This window comes from Bubalus kerabau, chromosome 8 (genome assembly GCF_029407905.1).
Source record: "Bubalus kerabau isolate K-KA32 ecotype Philippines breed swamp buffalo chromosome 8, PCC_UOA_SB_1v2, whole genome shotgun sequence".
NCBI lineage: Eukaryota > Metazoa > Chordata > Mammalia > Artiodactyla > Bovidae > Bubalus > Bubalus kerabau.
Window position 1 is genome coordinate 9035534 of NC_073631.1, and position 15831 is coordinate 9051364.

The 15831-nt window shown below is 43.4% G+C and overlaps 1 protein-coding gene across 1 annotated transcript in view; it reads right to left on the bottom strand.

The window, feature by feature from the left end:
- Positions 1 to 15831, bottom strand: part of VWC2 (von Willebrand factor C domain containing 2) — a 127122-nt gene that overhangs the window by 89924 nt on the left and 21367 nt on the right. The window contains exon 2 of the mRNA XM_055589437.1: positions 10208 to 10337. Coding sequence (XP_055445412.1) covers positions 10208 to 10337 — 130 coding nt within the window. The remainder of the gene's footprint in view (positions 1 to 10207; positions 10338 to 15831) is intronic.

The following is a 15831-nucleotide window of genomic DNA, read 5'->3' on the forward strand; positions in this document are numbered from 1 at the left end:
AGCACACCAAACTGGGGAAAAATATACCACATGCCTCATATCAGCAAGTTACTAAATCACTGTGATCAGATTTAAACTGTCTTCATTTTAATTTTTTGTTTAATATAAATAAATAAGAATAGTAAACAATTCTACGCCCCCAAAGACTGTAAATTGGAGTGATAAAAAAATTTAATTATTTTTAGGAAAATTGTTCAGCAGAAAGTGATTTTCTCTGGGGCATTTCTTTTTGTAGGACTTTCTTTTATCAGGACTTCCTTTTCTGCATCGGCTACTAGAAAACTTATAGTCATCTCTGCAGCCTGTCTCTAAAATGAGCTGTTGAAACACAGGGTGTTGGGGAGCAGGGATCTGTACTAAACCATCCAACCATCTCAAGGCATCAGAGTCCTTTTCAATGAGTTGGCTCTTTACATCAGGTGGCCAAAGTATTGAGGCTTCAGCTTCAACATCAGTCCTTCCAATGAATATTCAGGGTTGATTTCCTTGAGGATATACTGGTTTGATCCCTTTCATGGATCACAGCCTTGTCATGGCAAAGGGGTTGGCATAACTCAATGAAGCCTAGAGCCATGTCGTGCAGGGCACCCAAGACAGAGGGGTCATAATGTCGAGTTCTGAGAAACTGTGGCCCACTGGAAGAGGCAATGGCAGCTCACTCTGGTATTCTTGCTGTGAGTACCCCACAAACAGCATGAAAAGGCAAAATAAGATTACATGTTACATATTTCTATAAACTCTGAAATCTCTAGAAAAACCACAAAATGCTTCACAACCTCAAAAAGATCTCATTCATGCTGAAAGTTGCACAGCTCCAAAGTATGCTTCTTTTCTTAAATTTGGGAAGACAAACCAAAGAGTGAGAAGATAAGTACCTCTAAGCAACAGTTTTCCAAAGATGGTCCCAGACCAAGAGCACCAGAAGCACCCAGGGAGGCACATGCTAAAAACGCAAACTCTTTGGCCCCATTCTTGTGCTTAGTTGCTCAGTCATATCCAATTCTTTGCAATCCCAAGAACTGTAGCCCCCCCCAGGCTCCTCTGTCCATGGGATTCTCCAAGAAAGAATACTGGAGTGGGCTGCCATTCCCTCCTCCAGGGGATCTTCCCAACCCAGGGATCGAACCTCTGTCTCCTGCATTGCAGGTGGATTCTTTACTGTCTGAGCCACCAGGGAAGCCCTCTCTGGCCCCAGCCCAGACCAGCTGGATCCAGAACTGTGCAGAGTGGGAGGGAACAGTGAGTCCATGTTATAATAAGCCTTGCAGGTGATGCTCACTAGGCCTGAATGGAGTGAACACTGCATTCTGGGGTCTGGGATCTCCAAAGAGCACAATATTTGCATGAGATCTGGAGGCAGCCAGCAACCTCCGTTCTCAGGGGATCTGCAGCCCTATGTCCTAGGAAGCTGGATCACCAAGAAGAGTCTAGAATGGCATGGGGAAGAGGCACTGAAGGAGGGAGAGAGGTGTCCACACTGTAAGTGAAGGGTAGAGAACAGGAGGTTTGCACATCTACATCAGGCATGGGGCTCCAAGCCCAGAAAATCTAGCAAAAGCTATAAACCTTTATGGGCTTGTGTGTCTGCAACTTTTTACAACCTCTAAGCCCTTCAAGGTGCATAACAGTATATACTTAGCAGGGTCTCAGCTAAGGCACCAGTGCAGGTTTGAAAGGCTTAAGGAAGGATGAAAGGCTGTGTAGTCAAGGCTGGCCTTAGAAATCAGCCAAGGGAAATTACAAAAACTGCACTGGGCCATCTTTTAAAGAGATCTGTCTATATTTCTAACGGCTTTATTGAGGCATATTTGAAATACTATAAAAGTCATAAAATGCAAGCATACAATTTAATGATCTTAGTAACCAACACAATTAATAAACATTCCATCACCTCAGTAAATTCTGTTAATCCTCTGTCTGATCCCACGGGCTTTCTCTCTGTAAAAAAAAATCTGTCTTCTCTACACATTCCGAATAAGTAAAATCATACAATATGTGGTCTCTGCAACTCGCTTCTTTCATTCAGGATGTTTTTGAGGTACAACCATTTTGTAGCATGTATTGTTTGCTGATTTCTTTAAGTTTTTTTAATGTTGGCCATTTTAAGGTCCGTATTGAATTCGTTACAATATTGCCTCTGTTTTATATTTTGGTTTTGGGGCCACAAGGCATGTGGCATCTTCGCTCCCACACCAAGGATCAAACCAGCAGCCCCTGCACAAGAAGGCACAATCTTCACCACTGGACACCCAGGGAAGTCCTTGATTTCTTTTAATAGACCCTGATGGGGAAAGATTGAAGGTGGGAGAAGGGGACGACAGAGGATAAGATGGTTGGATGGCATCACTGATTCAATCAACATGAGTTTGAGTAGACTCCAGAAGTTGGTGATGGACAGGGAGGCCTGGCGTGCTTCAGTCCACGGGGTCGCAGAGTCAGACACAACTGAGAGACTGAACTGAATATTCTACTGCATGGAAATAAACACATGCTGTTTATCTATTCACCACTGCAGGACACTTGGATTATTTTCATTTTTTCGGCTATGAAGGATAATCCTGTCATGAATATTTATCTAACACCTTTGCATAGACATATGTTTCATTTTCTGGGATTGAATTCCAGGATGGAATTGCTAGGACAGATAGTAAGTTTTCTCTTCACTTTTTTTTTTTTTTCCTTCTCTTTTGGCCGCATCACAAGGCCTATGGGATCTTAGTTCCCTGACCGGGGATTGCACCTGGGCCCTGGCAGTGAAAGCTCTGAGTGCTAACCACTGGACTGCCAAGGAATTCACTTGCTTCATTTTATAAGAAAATGCCAAATTGTTTTTCAAAGTGTATGGACTATTCCTACCAGCAATGTGTTCTAGTTGTTGAGTCTAGTTTCTCCACATCTTCCACATCTTTGCCAATGCCTGGTATTATCTTTATTAGTATTATTAAAACCATTCTAGCAGGGTACACTGGTATCTCACCGTGACTTTAATTTTTATTTCCCTAAGGACTAAGGAGGTTGAGAATATTTTTATGTGCTTATTTACATTTGTTTTTCTTCTTTGCTGAACTATCTGTTCAAATACTCTGCTCAATTTTTATTGGGTTGTTTATGTCATTGTGTTATATGAGTTCTTTATACACAATGGACAAAAGACTTTTATCAGATATATAATTTGTAAACATTTTCTCACAGTCTGTAGCTTATATTTTCACTTTTGTAATCATATGTTCTGAAATATGGAAACTTCTCATTTCTATGGCATTCAATTTATCAGTTTTTTCCCCCTTTTATGGATTATGGTTTTGGTGTTGAATCTAAGAAGTCTTTACCCAACTAAATGTCATGATGATGTTTTATTTGTTATTATATAAAAATTACATAGTTTAAAGCCTTACATTTAATTCTGTGATTCATTATGAGTTAATGCTTGTATGTGGAGTGCTCTAAGCAAGGATCTAAGTTATTTTTTTTCTTTTTACACAAGGGTATGTAATAGCTCCAGCCCCAATTTTTGAAAAGACTTTCATTTTTTCCCCACTGAAAATGCCTTTGTATGTTGGTGGAAAATAAACACGTAAGGATTTACATTCTGGACTTACTTCTAGACTTTCAATTCTGTTCCATTACTGCATGTCTATCCTTGTACTAACATCACAGTTTTCGATTATTAAGACTTTAGAGTATGTTATGAAATTGGAGAGCACCAATTCTTCAGTTTTGTTATTTATCAAATTGTTTTGTCTATCCTTTATGATCCATAGGAATTTTAAGATCAGCTTTTCAATTTTTGACTCAAAAAGTATGCTGGGATTTGTACAGAATTTCATTGAATTTATAGATCAATTTTGGAAGAACTGCAATCTTGATGATATTGAGACTTCTATTCATAAAATATCTCTCCATTTATCTATATCTCCTTTCTTTCCATAATAATGTGTAACTTTCAGTGTACAAATCTTGCACATTGGTTGTTAAATTTATTCCTTAGTATTTTATTCTTTTTGATGCTATTGCAAATGGAACTATTTTCTGTTTCATTTTTACTGTCTATTGCTAGTGGTTTACTGCTTGTTACCCAAAAATAGACTTTTTATACATTAATCTGATGTTATTCTTCATTAGTTTTAATAGTTGTGTGTGTGTGTATGTGTATACTTTGGAATTTTTCAAATGCAGAGTCATGACATGTCAGAGTAAAGGCAAATTTATCCCTTAATTTGCTTTATCATTATTTTCTTCTTTTTTTCCCCATCATGTAGAATATCCACTACAGTAATGTACAAGTGGCAAAAGTAGACAATCTTGCCTTTTCCCTGATCTTACTGACACAGCATCCAGTCTTTCACTATTATGCATGATGTTACCTACAGCTATGGATTATTCTCTGGTGGCTCAGAGGGTAAAGAATCTGCCTACAATGCAGGAGACCTGGGTTCAATCCCTGGCTTGGGAAGATTCTCTGGAGAAGGGAATGGCTACCCACTCCGGTATTGTTGCCTGGAGAATTCCATGGACAGAGGAGCCTGGTGGGGTACAGTCTATGGGGTCTCAAAGAGTCAGACACAACTGGGCAACTAACACTTTACTTCGCATAGATTATTCTTAGCTGAACTTTATCAGGATGAGACATTTTGCTATTTTGTTGGGAGATTTAATCATCAGTGAGTGATGAATATTGTCAAATACTTTTCCTCCATTTTTGAGGTCATTATTTTTTATTCTTCATCTTTTTGATAATACACATATTACCTTGCAATCCTGAGATAAATTTCACATGGTTATATTGTATCATCCTTTTTATGGTGCTGAATTCAGATTGTCAATATTGTGTTAAGGAGTTTTCTACCTATAATCACAGAAAAAATTGATCTGTAGTTGTGTTTTCTGTGTGATGTCCTTGCTTCGCTTTAGTACTAGGGCCATAAGAATTCTCATTTAAAAAATTCATTAATTTGTTTTTCACTGTGCCACATCTTGATTGCTGTGCATGGGCTTTCTCTAGTTGCAGTGAGCAGGGGCTACTCTCAAGCTGCAGCACGGCAGCTTCTCATTGTGGGAGCTTCTCTTGTGGAGCACGGGCCCTGGAGCATGTAGGCTCAGCAGTTGTGGCACATGGGCTCTGTTGTCCCACAGCATGTGGAACCTTCCCAGGTCAGGGCTCAAACCATGTCCCCTGCATTGGCAGGCAGATTTTCAGCCACTGGACCACCAGGGTCAACCACCTTGTCTATTTTCTTAGTTATTTTTCTAAGCATTAAAATATGCATCTTAATTTATCGTTATCTACTCCAGATTAATACTAGCTTAATTTCACTAAAATAGGAAATTCAATTTACTTTTCTCTTGTGGCTCTGGGCACCAAGAACATACCCTATTACAGAGTGTTACAAAAATAGTGGTGAGTAGCAACATTCTAGTATGTAAAACTCAGTGAGAAAACTTGTTTGTATGATTCGTGGAACTAGAAGAAGGACACTGAGGTCCACAGAGTGGGAATTCCTTTAAAATTTTCTCTCTCTACTCTTAATCCCTACTTTCCCATCTCTCTGTTTTGATGTGTTAGATTGGTTTATTCATTTGTCAGATATATGTATTGCATATTTTCCCTAACATGTGGGCTGCTTTGGATTGGTGTAATAGTGTTGTTTGATGAATAGAGGTTCTTAATTTTAATAAAATTCAACTTATCAATTCTTTCCATATATAAGTCTTTTAAGAATCTTTTAAAATTCAACTTTGTCGAATCAAAATTATAAAGATGTTCTCTGTTTTCCTCTGAAAGCATTATTTTAAATTTCATATTTAAATCTGTAATATATTTGGAATTGATTTTTTGGTACTATGTGCGGAAGGAGTCAAGATACCTTTATCTCCAGACTGCTATCCAACTCACCTAGTACCATTTACTAGGAAAGATCACCTCCTCCCCTGTGCCACAGGATCAGCGTGATCATGCATCTGGTGATCTTTTATGCCTGAGTCTTTTCTGACTCTATTCTGTTCCCATTTGCCAGTTTTTTGATCTTTGAGACAATACCACAGTGTATTCATCACTTTTATAGTGTAGATTTTACAGCTCCGTTATTCTTCTTCAGTATTTCACTGGCTAGCTTTTAACTTCTGTATTTCCATGTAGATTTTAAAACCAACTTGGTAATTTGCACATAAAAGTCATTGTATTTATTTTTTATTGGCATTATGCTGAATACATAGATTTTGTTTATTTAACAGAATAATTTGAGGCTGCCAACATCTTTACGTTACTGAGTTTTCTGATTATTATATTGTCTATCCTTCCATTTACTGAGGATTTCTTTAATTTCTCTCAATAAAGCTTTAAGATTTTTAAGTGTGGCAATCTTGTCCAAGTTTGTTATATTTACTTCTAATTATTTGATATGTATGATGTTATTTGAAAGAGTAGTTTTTAATTCATTTCTATTTGTTTGTTGCTGGTATCTAGACATAACAGCTGATTTTTACATACCAGTTTTATAAAAGAAACAGTATAATCAAGTATTAGTTCTGATACTCATAGTTTCCTTTATTTTTTATGGACAAAATTGTAGTATCTTAAGCAATGACCAAGTGTTTCCATGAGATAGGTACTATTTCTTTGGTAAAAATTTTAGAAAAGTATAGTGTTGAAGCCATGTGGGAATGGTCTTTTCCTTATGAGAAGGATGTCTCACGCACACACACATGATTCAATGCTGTGCAACTCACTACATGTGGTTTAATTATGATCTTATCCTGCTGTCTGAAATACATGAGAAAAAACCAAAATCCAACTGTGTCTAATTCTTAGTGCCTCTCACATATTTTCCAAGAAAGTGCTTCTAATAATGTGAAATCTCTGTATTTATCTTAAAAGTTTCGTAAAAACTGTCCTTTTCCTCTAAAAAATAGCCATCCTCATTCTCTGGTGGAAATAAAGCTGTAAATAACTAACATCAAATAGCACTGAATACTTCAGGGGGATACACAATCCCTGTGAATTGTGCTTTTGGTGTACACATTCCCCCTCAGGTATAACATTCCACATCGGAGAACCGGAGTTAGTCCCAACAAGACTCTCACATTTTAAGGCCAACGCCCTACATCTGTCAGCTTTCTTCCTCTGAGTGCTCGGAGTAAGGAAACATGCACACACGCAGGACGGAGCTTGAAGGGAATGTGTGTGGTGAGTGTGAGCTGCATCTGAGGCGCACGAGGGCCAGGGAGAACTCAGAATCCTGAAAGTCAGCAGAACACTCCCTGTATTGCCGAAAAAATCCTAAAACCAGCCCCACACAAACCACCATTTTATCAGAGAACATCCTCGGGAGATTGATCTATACAAGACAACAACGTGAATGTTTTAAGTCGCATGTGATTTGTGATCATTTATTTATATTCCAGGCATTCTTGATTTCAAACTTCTGCACCTTTGATGCAAGTGATTTTGGCAGCTTGCAACTGAACTGTTATTATGCTTCTGTTGGGAGAAGGAGTTAGTTAATGCCACAGGTTAAAACATTAGAGTGTGAAAGTGAAGACTGATTTCCCAAGATCAGGAGTTAAAACCTTCATGTTCCACCCAAGCTAAGTCTATCCAAGCACATAATTTTATATAAGGCATCACTTCTGATGTCCTGTAATCTGTAACCTATCAGATGTGTAACTTTTTGTTATGAAGACACTGATTTTTGTGTGCAGCTATAGGGACAGACCACCATAAATTATTCACTGATCTCAACCAACTATTACAGGATTTTCATATCTGGGGGAAACTGTTCTCATTTTTCAAGCAAAATTTTCACTAAGAATTCCAAGCACCATCTGCCCTGTCAAGGTCAAAATACCCTACACCTAGAGACAGATGAAGGCCAGATTATATCTAGTGAATATGTTATAACAAAACTTAAAGAGAACTTACATGATTAGACACATTTAAATTTATTTATGGGTCCATTTCTGAAAATAAAAAGTTGTTTTTTTGATATAATTGGATCAAACTTTTGAATACAAATCCTTTTGTAATAATCCTTCTTAATCTAGCTTTAAAAAAACATATTTATCCTCCTTCTAAGAGTCTCTAAGATAATACTCACCAAATCCTGCCTTATTTCATCTTATGCTGTCTCTCAAGGTTAGAGGCAGAGCGTTTAGAAGTTTGACTTCAGAACAACCATCTTCTCTCCCCTCAAAACATCAGTACAATATTAAAACATCCCATGAGTCTCTGACCAGACCTTATTTATACAGAATTTACTTTTGAACATTGTTTGCTTATCCAAAAAATAAAATTATATTTTAATAATAAAAATTGAACCAAACAGAAATAAGTGACTTTAAATCTTTATAACATTTCAACATATCCACACAGGATAAAGAATTAATTCAAATAATTTCTAACTCTATATCATGACTGGGATATATCTTAAGGGCAAAAAGAACTGCAAAGAAAATAGTGAACTTTGCCCAGTAGGTATAAACATAAGATATCCTGCATATTTTATGGAAAAGAACAACTAAGCAAATAAATTGATAATACTGAGTTATATACAGAGATGGGGACAAAGATAGAGATCAAAAGACATAAAACAAACGAAACAGGGAAATTTGAACAATGGGTATATATAGTGAAGGGTATATCTCTGTTCCTTGTGCTATTTATCAATATTCTGTAGGTTTGAAATTTTTATAAAGCTTTTGGGGTTGAAAAAATCCTCAAGGATGCAAGTCACGTTTTCCTATGTTTTGTAAACATTGAGATGAGGACTCCCTGACTGTCTAAGGCCAAAACTTTGCTTTTTATCATAACTGACAAGTGAGACACAGTATCTTGGATACTTAGGACGCCAACTATTTGAGCCACTTGTATTGAAGCTATTCACTAAATACTGTTGACTCGGGGAACGGCGGAACCAGGCCGCCAAGCGCAGCGTACTGCAGCCTGGACCTCAAAGGTTCTAGTCCCAAACCTACGCAGATACCAGCTCCCCCTTCTCCAGGCTCCCTTCTCTCCACAGCGCACTGAGATGCTGCCGCATCCTGCTTCCACAGAAACTTCTCCTCTCCTATTGGCTTCTTTCAAGAATCGAATAATCTCCCGTGGTGACATCTGGCTGTCTGTGTGTGCCTGGAGGTGTCTGTGGCACCTCACAGCCACACAACAGCGATGGGCATTATGGCAGAATCTCAGAATTGACTTCAGACACAGTAACAGCCCGGGTAACCATCCGCCACTGACAAGGCCCACATCTCCTGGCTTGATGTCCAGCAACTCCACAGCTGACAAGCTGGTAACCTCACAAGTAAGCTCATCACTCCTTTGATATACTCTGGCCATGGGGGAGTTGCTTTCATCTTTCTGAGACACCTGCTCTGGCCTCATCTTGCATCATGGCCTTGGGGCCACACGGAGGCGGCCCAACCCCCTCCCAAGACAGGACCCTCCCCTGTACCTGAAGATGCGCTTGCGTGACCAGAGTCAACTCTCTTCCAAGCGCTTCATCCATCCACCCACCTGGGTCACAGTTCTTCAACCCCCCTCCTGAAGAACCCACTCTCATCAACACCCCCATAAGTGGTGCCCAGACAGGCTCAGAGCTCAGGTACAAAGCAGTTTCCACCCTGCAGGTTGAGGAGACACTCTCCCTGGCTAACCACGTCCCTTCTGCCATTTCTCTTTGACAAAGCACAGGAGGCTTCCGATCTCCCCTGGCCTCTCACACGGAAGAAGAGAGGCTTCTTTCTCTTCCTGCCGAATTTGCTTAAGAAAAATATTCAACGGTGTTCCACGTTTAATTCACTTAGTAATGAAAAGTAAATGAGCCCAACCGGCATGTTTGATTTGTGGCGGAAAGAGAGAAACTGCTTTGCAAGAACAAACAAAGTTAAATTAAAGCAAGCGACTCGCCCCGACAGTGGAAATTGAATTTTCCTCCAAAGAACTTAAACACCTTTTAAAACACGGGACTGATACCAGTAAGAGGGCAGGCCTTACTGGAACCCAGCTCCCGCAGGTTCCCCGGGGCCCAGAGGGCAAGGACTCGCGTGCTAGGGCGTGGATGCAAATACCGAAACTCACAAGCCTCCCATCCTGCAGCCTGTTCTTTATCCCGTCCTGCATCCCATCGTGCCTCTCTTCCTGCGTCCACGGAAAGCGCTAGGGAACGCGTGCGTCATCGCGGCGCGCAGGGCCAACCGCGCAGGCACCTACCGTTTTTGCAGATGGGGCAGCACTGGTCCGGCTCGTACACGGGGTCCACGCACTCGGTCTGTGGACACGCGGACACCGCGCACAGCACTTCCCCGCTGGCCTCGCAGCGGCACCGCTCGCACGGCGACACCTGCAACACAGGCCACGGTCAGGGGCAGCGTCTCCATCCTCTGCTGAAACCTCACACGCTTCCCCAGCCCACGAGGACAGGGACTGAGGTTGAGGAGGCTCCCCTGGGCGTGAGTACACCCACCCGCCGGGGACCCCGAGGTTGCTCTCTCCCTCCTCGCTCCACACTGGGGAGCCTCTATTTTTATTAACCCACATAGTGAGCTTCTTTACAAGCTTTCTGTTGAAGAAAGATTTTTGTTTCTCTAAAAATTACACAGCACGTTGTACTGAGTTCTTGCCCACCCAGGCATCCTGTAGATCCTGCATAGCCCTGCCCAGGGCCAGCCGGCCTTCAGGGCCCACTCTTATCATCTCTGCCCAGTGAAGAAAGCAGAGCAGGACAGGAAGGGGAGGGGTGAGGGAAGCAGAAACCTAGGGCTTCTCAGAGCTGGGCACCTGGCCAGGGGCTGTCCCAACACGACCTCATTTAATGCTCAGGGCAGCAGTAACCACACCTACTCCAATGGTGGTCCTTGTTTCTGGCAAGGAAACTGAGGCTCAGGTGTCAGGCAGTGGGCCACAGGTGGGGCAGACCTTTCATCAGAGGCAGGGCTTCGGCTCCAGAGCCCAAGGCCACTCCTGGGCCATCACTTCCATCACCCAGTGTCACCACATCCTTCACATCCTGGTGCCAGCTGGCCTCGCTGAATTTGCCAGCCGCTGGCCCCAATGCCACCTTTTTGGCTCTCTCCAATCCAGCACAATAAGGGGCTTCCCAGATGGCACTAGTGCTAAGGAACCTGCCTGCCAAAGTAGGAGATGTAAGAGACGTGGGTTCGATCCCTGGGTCGGGAAGATCCCCTGGAGGAGGGCGTGGCAACCCACTCCAGTATTCTTGCCTTGGAAATCCCATGGACAGAGGAGCCTGGGGGGCTACGATCCATAGGGTCGCACAGAGTCAGACACTACTGAAGCGACTTAGCATGCCATCAAGCATTATGGCCATTCCTGGCAAGGCTGGACACTGCCAACAAATCCCCCTGTAGTAACAAAGACAGGTCGTGGTAGGGATGATATTTATTTCCCTGGAAATCCCCATCGGAGTGAGTTTTCATCTGGGTTGACCCATGATAAAGTGAAACAGGACGTGCAGACCCAGCAATCGGACCCTGTGATGTGGGGCAGTGCAGATGAGGGGAGGACTGTCAAACCGAGTTTTCTGGACAGGGAAGCCCTGATTCACTTTTGCTGGTAACACCTCTGGCACAACCAGCACCACACAAAGGACTCTCATGGCTGCTCCCTCAGACTAAACAGTGCAGATGCCCCAAACTGAAATCTCCACTCAGTGAGCTGACATCTCCACCGAGGGGCTCGCTTACTGCATGAGGCAAAAGCTCTACTTGTACTCAAAGGCATGGTTTTCAGGCACTAGACCACTTGTAGCTGAGAATCAGGAGTGAGGGGGTGTGAGTGTGTGTGTTCACACTTGAAAAGTAAGAGAAATAAGACACTGAAAAAACACTTTAGAGTTGCCCAGGGTTGACTGGTTTGCATTACAATCTTAGAAGTTAAAGTCAATTTGCCAGCAATGTAAAGGCACATATTTGAGACGCAGTGCAGGCATGAGAAGGTTCTCTTGCTTCCATAATGAGCATTTCTCCACTGCTCCCCTTCTGTCCTCTGTCTCCTACCAGTTCCCCGCTCAGCCAGTAGCATCCTCATGTCCAGGGTGGGTTCACTCAGTGAGCAGGATATGAAAAGAATTGTGGAGTTTTCAAAAGCAGAGATCCTGAGTTGCAAGGGCTCCAGCTCACTACAGGTCAGAGGCTCCAGAGCAGAGGCATAAAGCACAGAGTGGGTGGGTTAGACAGAGGGGAGGCACTTCCCGCCCCAGAAGTGAGGATAGTCCCAGTGGGAGGGCTGGAGACTCAGGGAGGAGCAAGAGGGCCAGGAGTCACTGCCTTCTGTCCTCAAGAAACGGGCACAGGGAGCTCCCTGGTGGGCCACCGGTGAAGACTCCATGCTCCCAACACAGGGGCACAGGCTCAATCGCCGGGGTCAACTAAGATCCTGCATGCCTCATGGTGTGGCCAAAAAAGGGCAACAGCCAGGCACCACACACGCCCTGGCTGTCATGCAGGAAGCAGGAAAAAGCCCCATTTGGGTTTGGGAATTTGAAAGGAGAGAAGAGCCCTCCTGTCCTGTCCTGTCCCCAGGACAGGGCCAGAAGGGCTTCATCACAGGTCCTAAGTAGCCCCTCCTGGAAATCAGTCTTCTTCCTGCTCTGCGCCTGAGACAGCACCCTGCCCCACCACAGAGCCATACTCAAATCACACAAGCAGCTTGGACTGCTGTTTTCTTTAAGGACTGCAACTTGGGACTTCCCTGGTTGTCCATGTTGAGTCCTGCCTCAGGGCCACAGAAGCAGAGCCCAGAACCAAAGTCACCTCTGAAGCTGACTGACCCCCTTTGTAACGGTTGTCAAAAGCCCCCGTGATCTTCACGAACAGATTAGGTGACTCTAAATTAGGCAAAGATGCCCAACAGGTGGTGCCAGTAGTAAAAAATCCACCTGCCAATCCAGGAGACATAAGAGATGCGGGTTTGAGCCCTGGGTCAGGAAGATCCCCTGGAGGAGGGCATGGCAACCCACTCCAGTGTTCTTGCGTGGAGAATCCCATGACAGAGGAGCCTGGAGGGCTACCGTTCACAGGGTCGCAAAAAGCTGGACACAACTGAAGTGACTTAGCACGCACACATACCACCCTACACTGCCCTAACCAGTCACCTAGTGCCAACCTTCCAGCAGGAATTTTCTTTGTTTGGAGGCTATAAAAATCAGCTACTAACCTACGAAGATCATGGCATCTAGTCCCATCACTTCATGGGAAATAGATGGGGAAACAGTGGAAACAGTGTCAGACTTTATTTTTCTGGGCTCCAAAAACACTGCCGATGGTGACTGCAGCCATGAAATTAAAAGACGCTTACTCCTTGGAAGGAAAGTTATGACCAACCCAGACAGCATATTCAAAAGCAGAGACATTACTTTGCCAACAAAGGTCTGTCTAGTCAAGGCTATGGTTTTTCCAGTGGTCATGCAGGGATGCGACAGTTGGACTGTGAAGAAAGCTGAGCGCCGAAGAATTGATGCTTTTGAACTGTGGTGTTGGAGAGGACCCTTGAGAGTCCCTTGAACTGCAAGGAGATCCAACCAGTCCATTCTAAAGGAGATCAGTCCTGGGTGTTCTTTGGAAGGAATGATGCTAAAGCTGAAACTCCAGTACTTTGGCCACCTCATGTGAAGAGCTGACTCATTGGAAAAGACGCTGATGCTGGGAGGAATTGGGGGCAGGAGGAGAAGGGGACAACAGAGGATGAGATGGCTGGATGGCATCACTGACTTGATGGACGTGAGTTTGGGTGAACTCCAGGAGTTGGTGATGGACAGGGAGGCCTGGCGTGCTGCGATTCATGGGGTCACAGAGAGTCGGACACGAGTGAGCGACTGAATTGAGCTGAACTGAACCTATGAAAACTATTGTCTCTCCCCGGTCTGTCGGGAAGTCTGGCCGCTGTACTCACAGCGCCCATGTTATCTCTGCTCTTTGTCCTTAATAAACTCACTCCCTTCTGAAATGCTCTGTGTCTGGAAATTATTTTCCAACCCATGCTCAAACTGCCTCAACAGTCCAGTGGTTAAGACTCTGCACTGTCCGTGCAGAAGGCCGCATTCAATCTCTGGTCAGGGAACTAGGTGGTCCCACATACTGCAAGCCACAACAAAGATAGAAGATCCCATGCTGACTTGGCACAGCCAAATTAATTCATGAATAAATTAAGTAACGTAAACTAATAAATAAGTTTTTTTTTTTAAAAAAGGTTATTGATCAAAGGTTGGATTGTGGGTTTTACTATCACGAAATATTTGGAAATCCTGGTTCAACTATGTGGAGGTTTGTTTACTTCTCAAAAATCGGAGTTTAGGCTTACAGTCAAGATCACAAGGGTGTCCCTCCCAGACTTCAGCCCGTGCTCTGCCTTCCCCAACCACGTGTGTGGCTGAAAACCCCCTTGCCCAACGGTAGCAGGCGGGGGCAGCAGACTGGCCTCTAGGACCCTGGTGGGAGGTCGGCCTGCCCAGAGCCTGATTGGATTCCACACGGCTGCTCTGACTCCAGGCACCAGGTCTGAGCACTGCCCGAGCCACAGAATCCAGCTACCAGCTCGAGCCCCAAAAGGCCTCTTGCCACCCCATGTTCTCTGTCCTTCAGCGCAAACTGAAGGTAAGGATGCCTAGTGCATTCCTGAATTGTGAGTAGCAACGTAAGCTTCTAAGGTGCATTTCTGCAGTCTCTCCTGTTAGCAATAGCTGCCTACACTGTGTATAACACATCCAATGACTGGAATATCACCCTCTGCAGTCTTCCAGTTACAAATCCAAGCTTTGTACATATCAGAAATTAGATGCAGAGCCTGGAAGAGCACTTGGTCATTTGAGGAAGAGGAGTCTACTCTCAAGGAATCCACCATGGACTGGAGTAATCAACTGTTGTGTTGAAGGAGAAGAACACGATTCTTCAGAATGAGAGTAAAGATAAGCTCTATGTCATTCATTCATTTATCCCAGTCCTGAGGCCAGATGACGAGCCCCCACTGTGTGCTATTTCCAGAAAGGTGGGAACATGGGTCATGGCTAGGAGGGGGGATGATGGCTAGGAAGGCTGGTGAGGGGCCAGCAATTGACCAGCCTGGGATCCAAGTCTGGATGCCAAGGGCCGCTCTGTCTCACAGGCCTCCTCTGCTTTCAGAGTCACCGCAGTGACCGTGACTTACAAACAGCTTTAAAGTGGATCTCATCTGAAGGGTTTCCCTAAAGAATCTGCCTGCAATGCAGGAGACCGTGGTTCTATCCCTGGGTCAGGAAGATCCCCTGGAGAAGGAAGTGGCAACCCACTCCAGTATCTTTGCCTGGAGAATCCCGTGGACAGAGGAGCCTGGTAGGCTCTAGTCCATGGGGTTGCAAAAAGATGGATACTACTGAGCAACTAACACTTTCACTTTCAACCTGAAGAAAAACCATGAAGAACAGACTTGCCAGAACATGTTTTCGCTGAACCATCTATGAACAGATAAAAGAAAGATGACTAGATAAAGATAAAGATAAAAGAAAGTGACTAGAATGTTTTCATAGTTAGAACCTCAGAATGCTCAGTAATGATGTACATGTCCATATCACATATGTGTAGGCAGTAAGACTCTACGTTAAATACTGAGTTTATTTCTAAACAATTAAGTAGGAACAAGCAATGTAAGTTACACATGAAATGATTCTTAAATGTAAAATGAGGCCTTCATGATGGACATTGCTTGCAACAATCGCCTCACACATAAATGATCTGTATAAGTGAGTAGTGGTTTGGGAAGACCTTCTGTGCAAGTCATCTATTAGTGGTTGTATTTTATCCCATATATTTCACATTCGTGAATTCAGGTGCAGTCCGATCTCT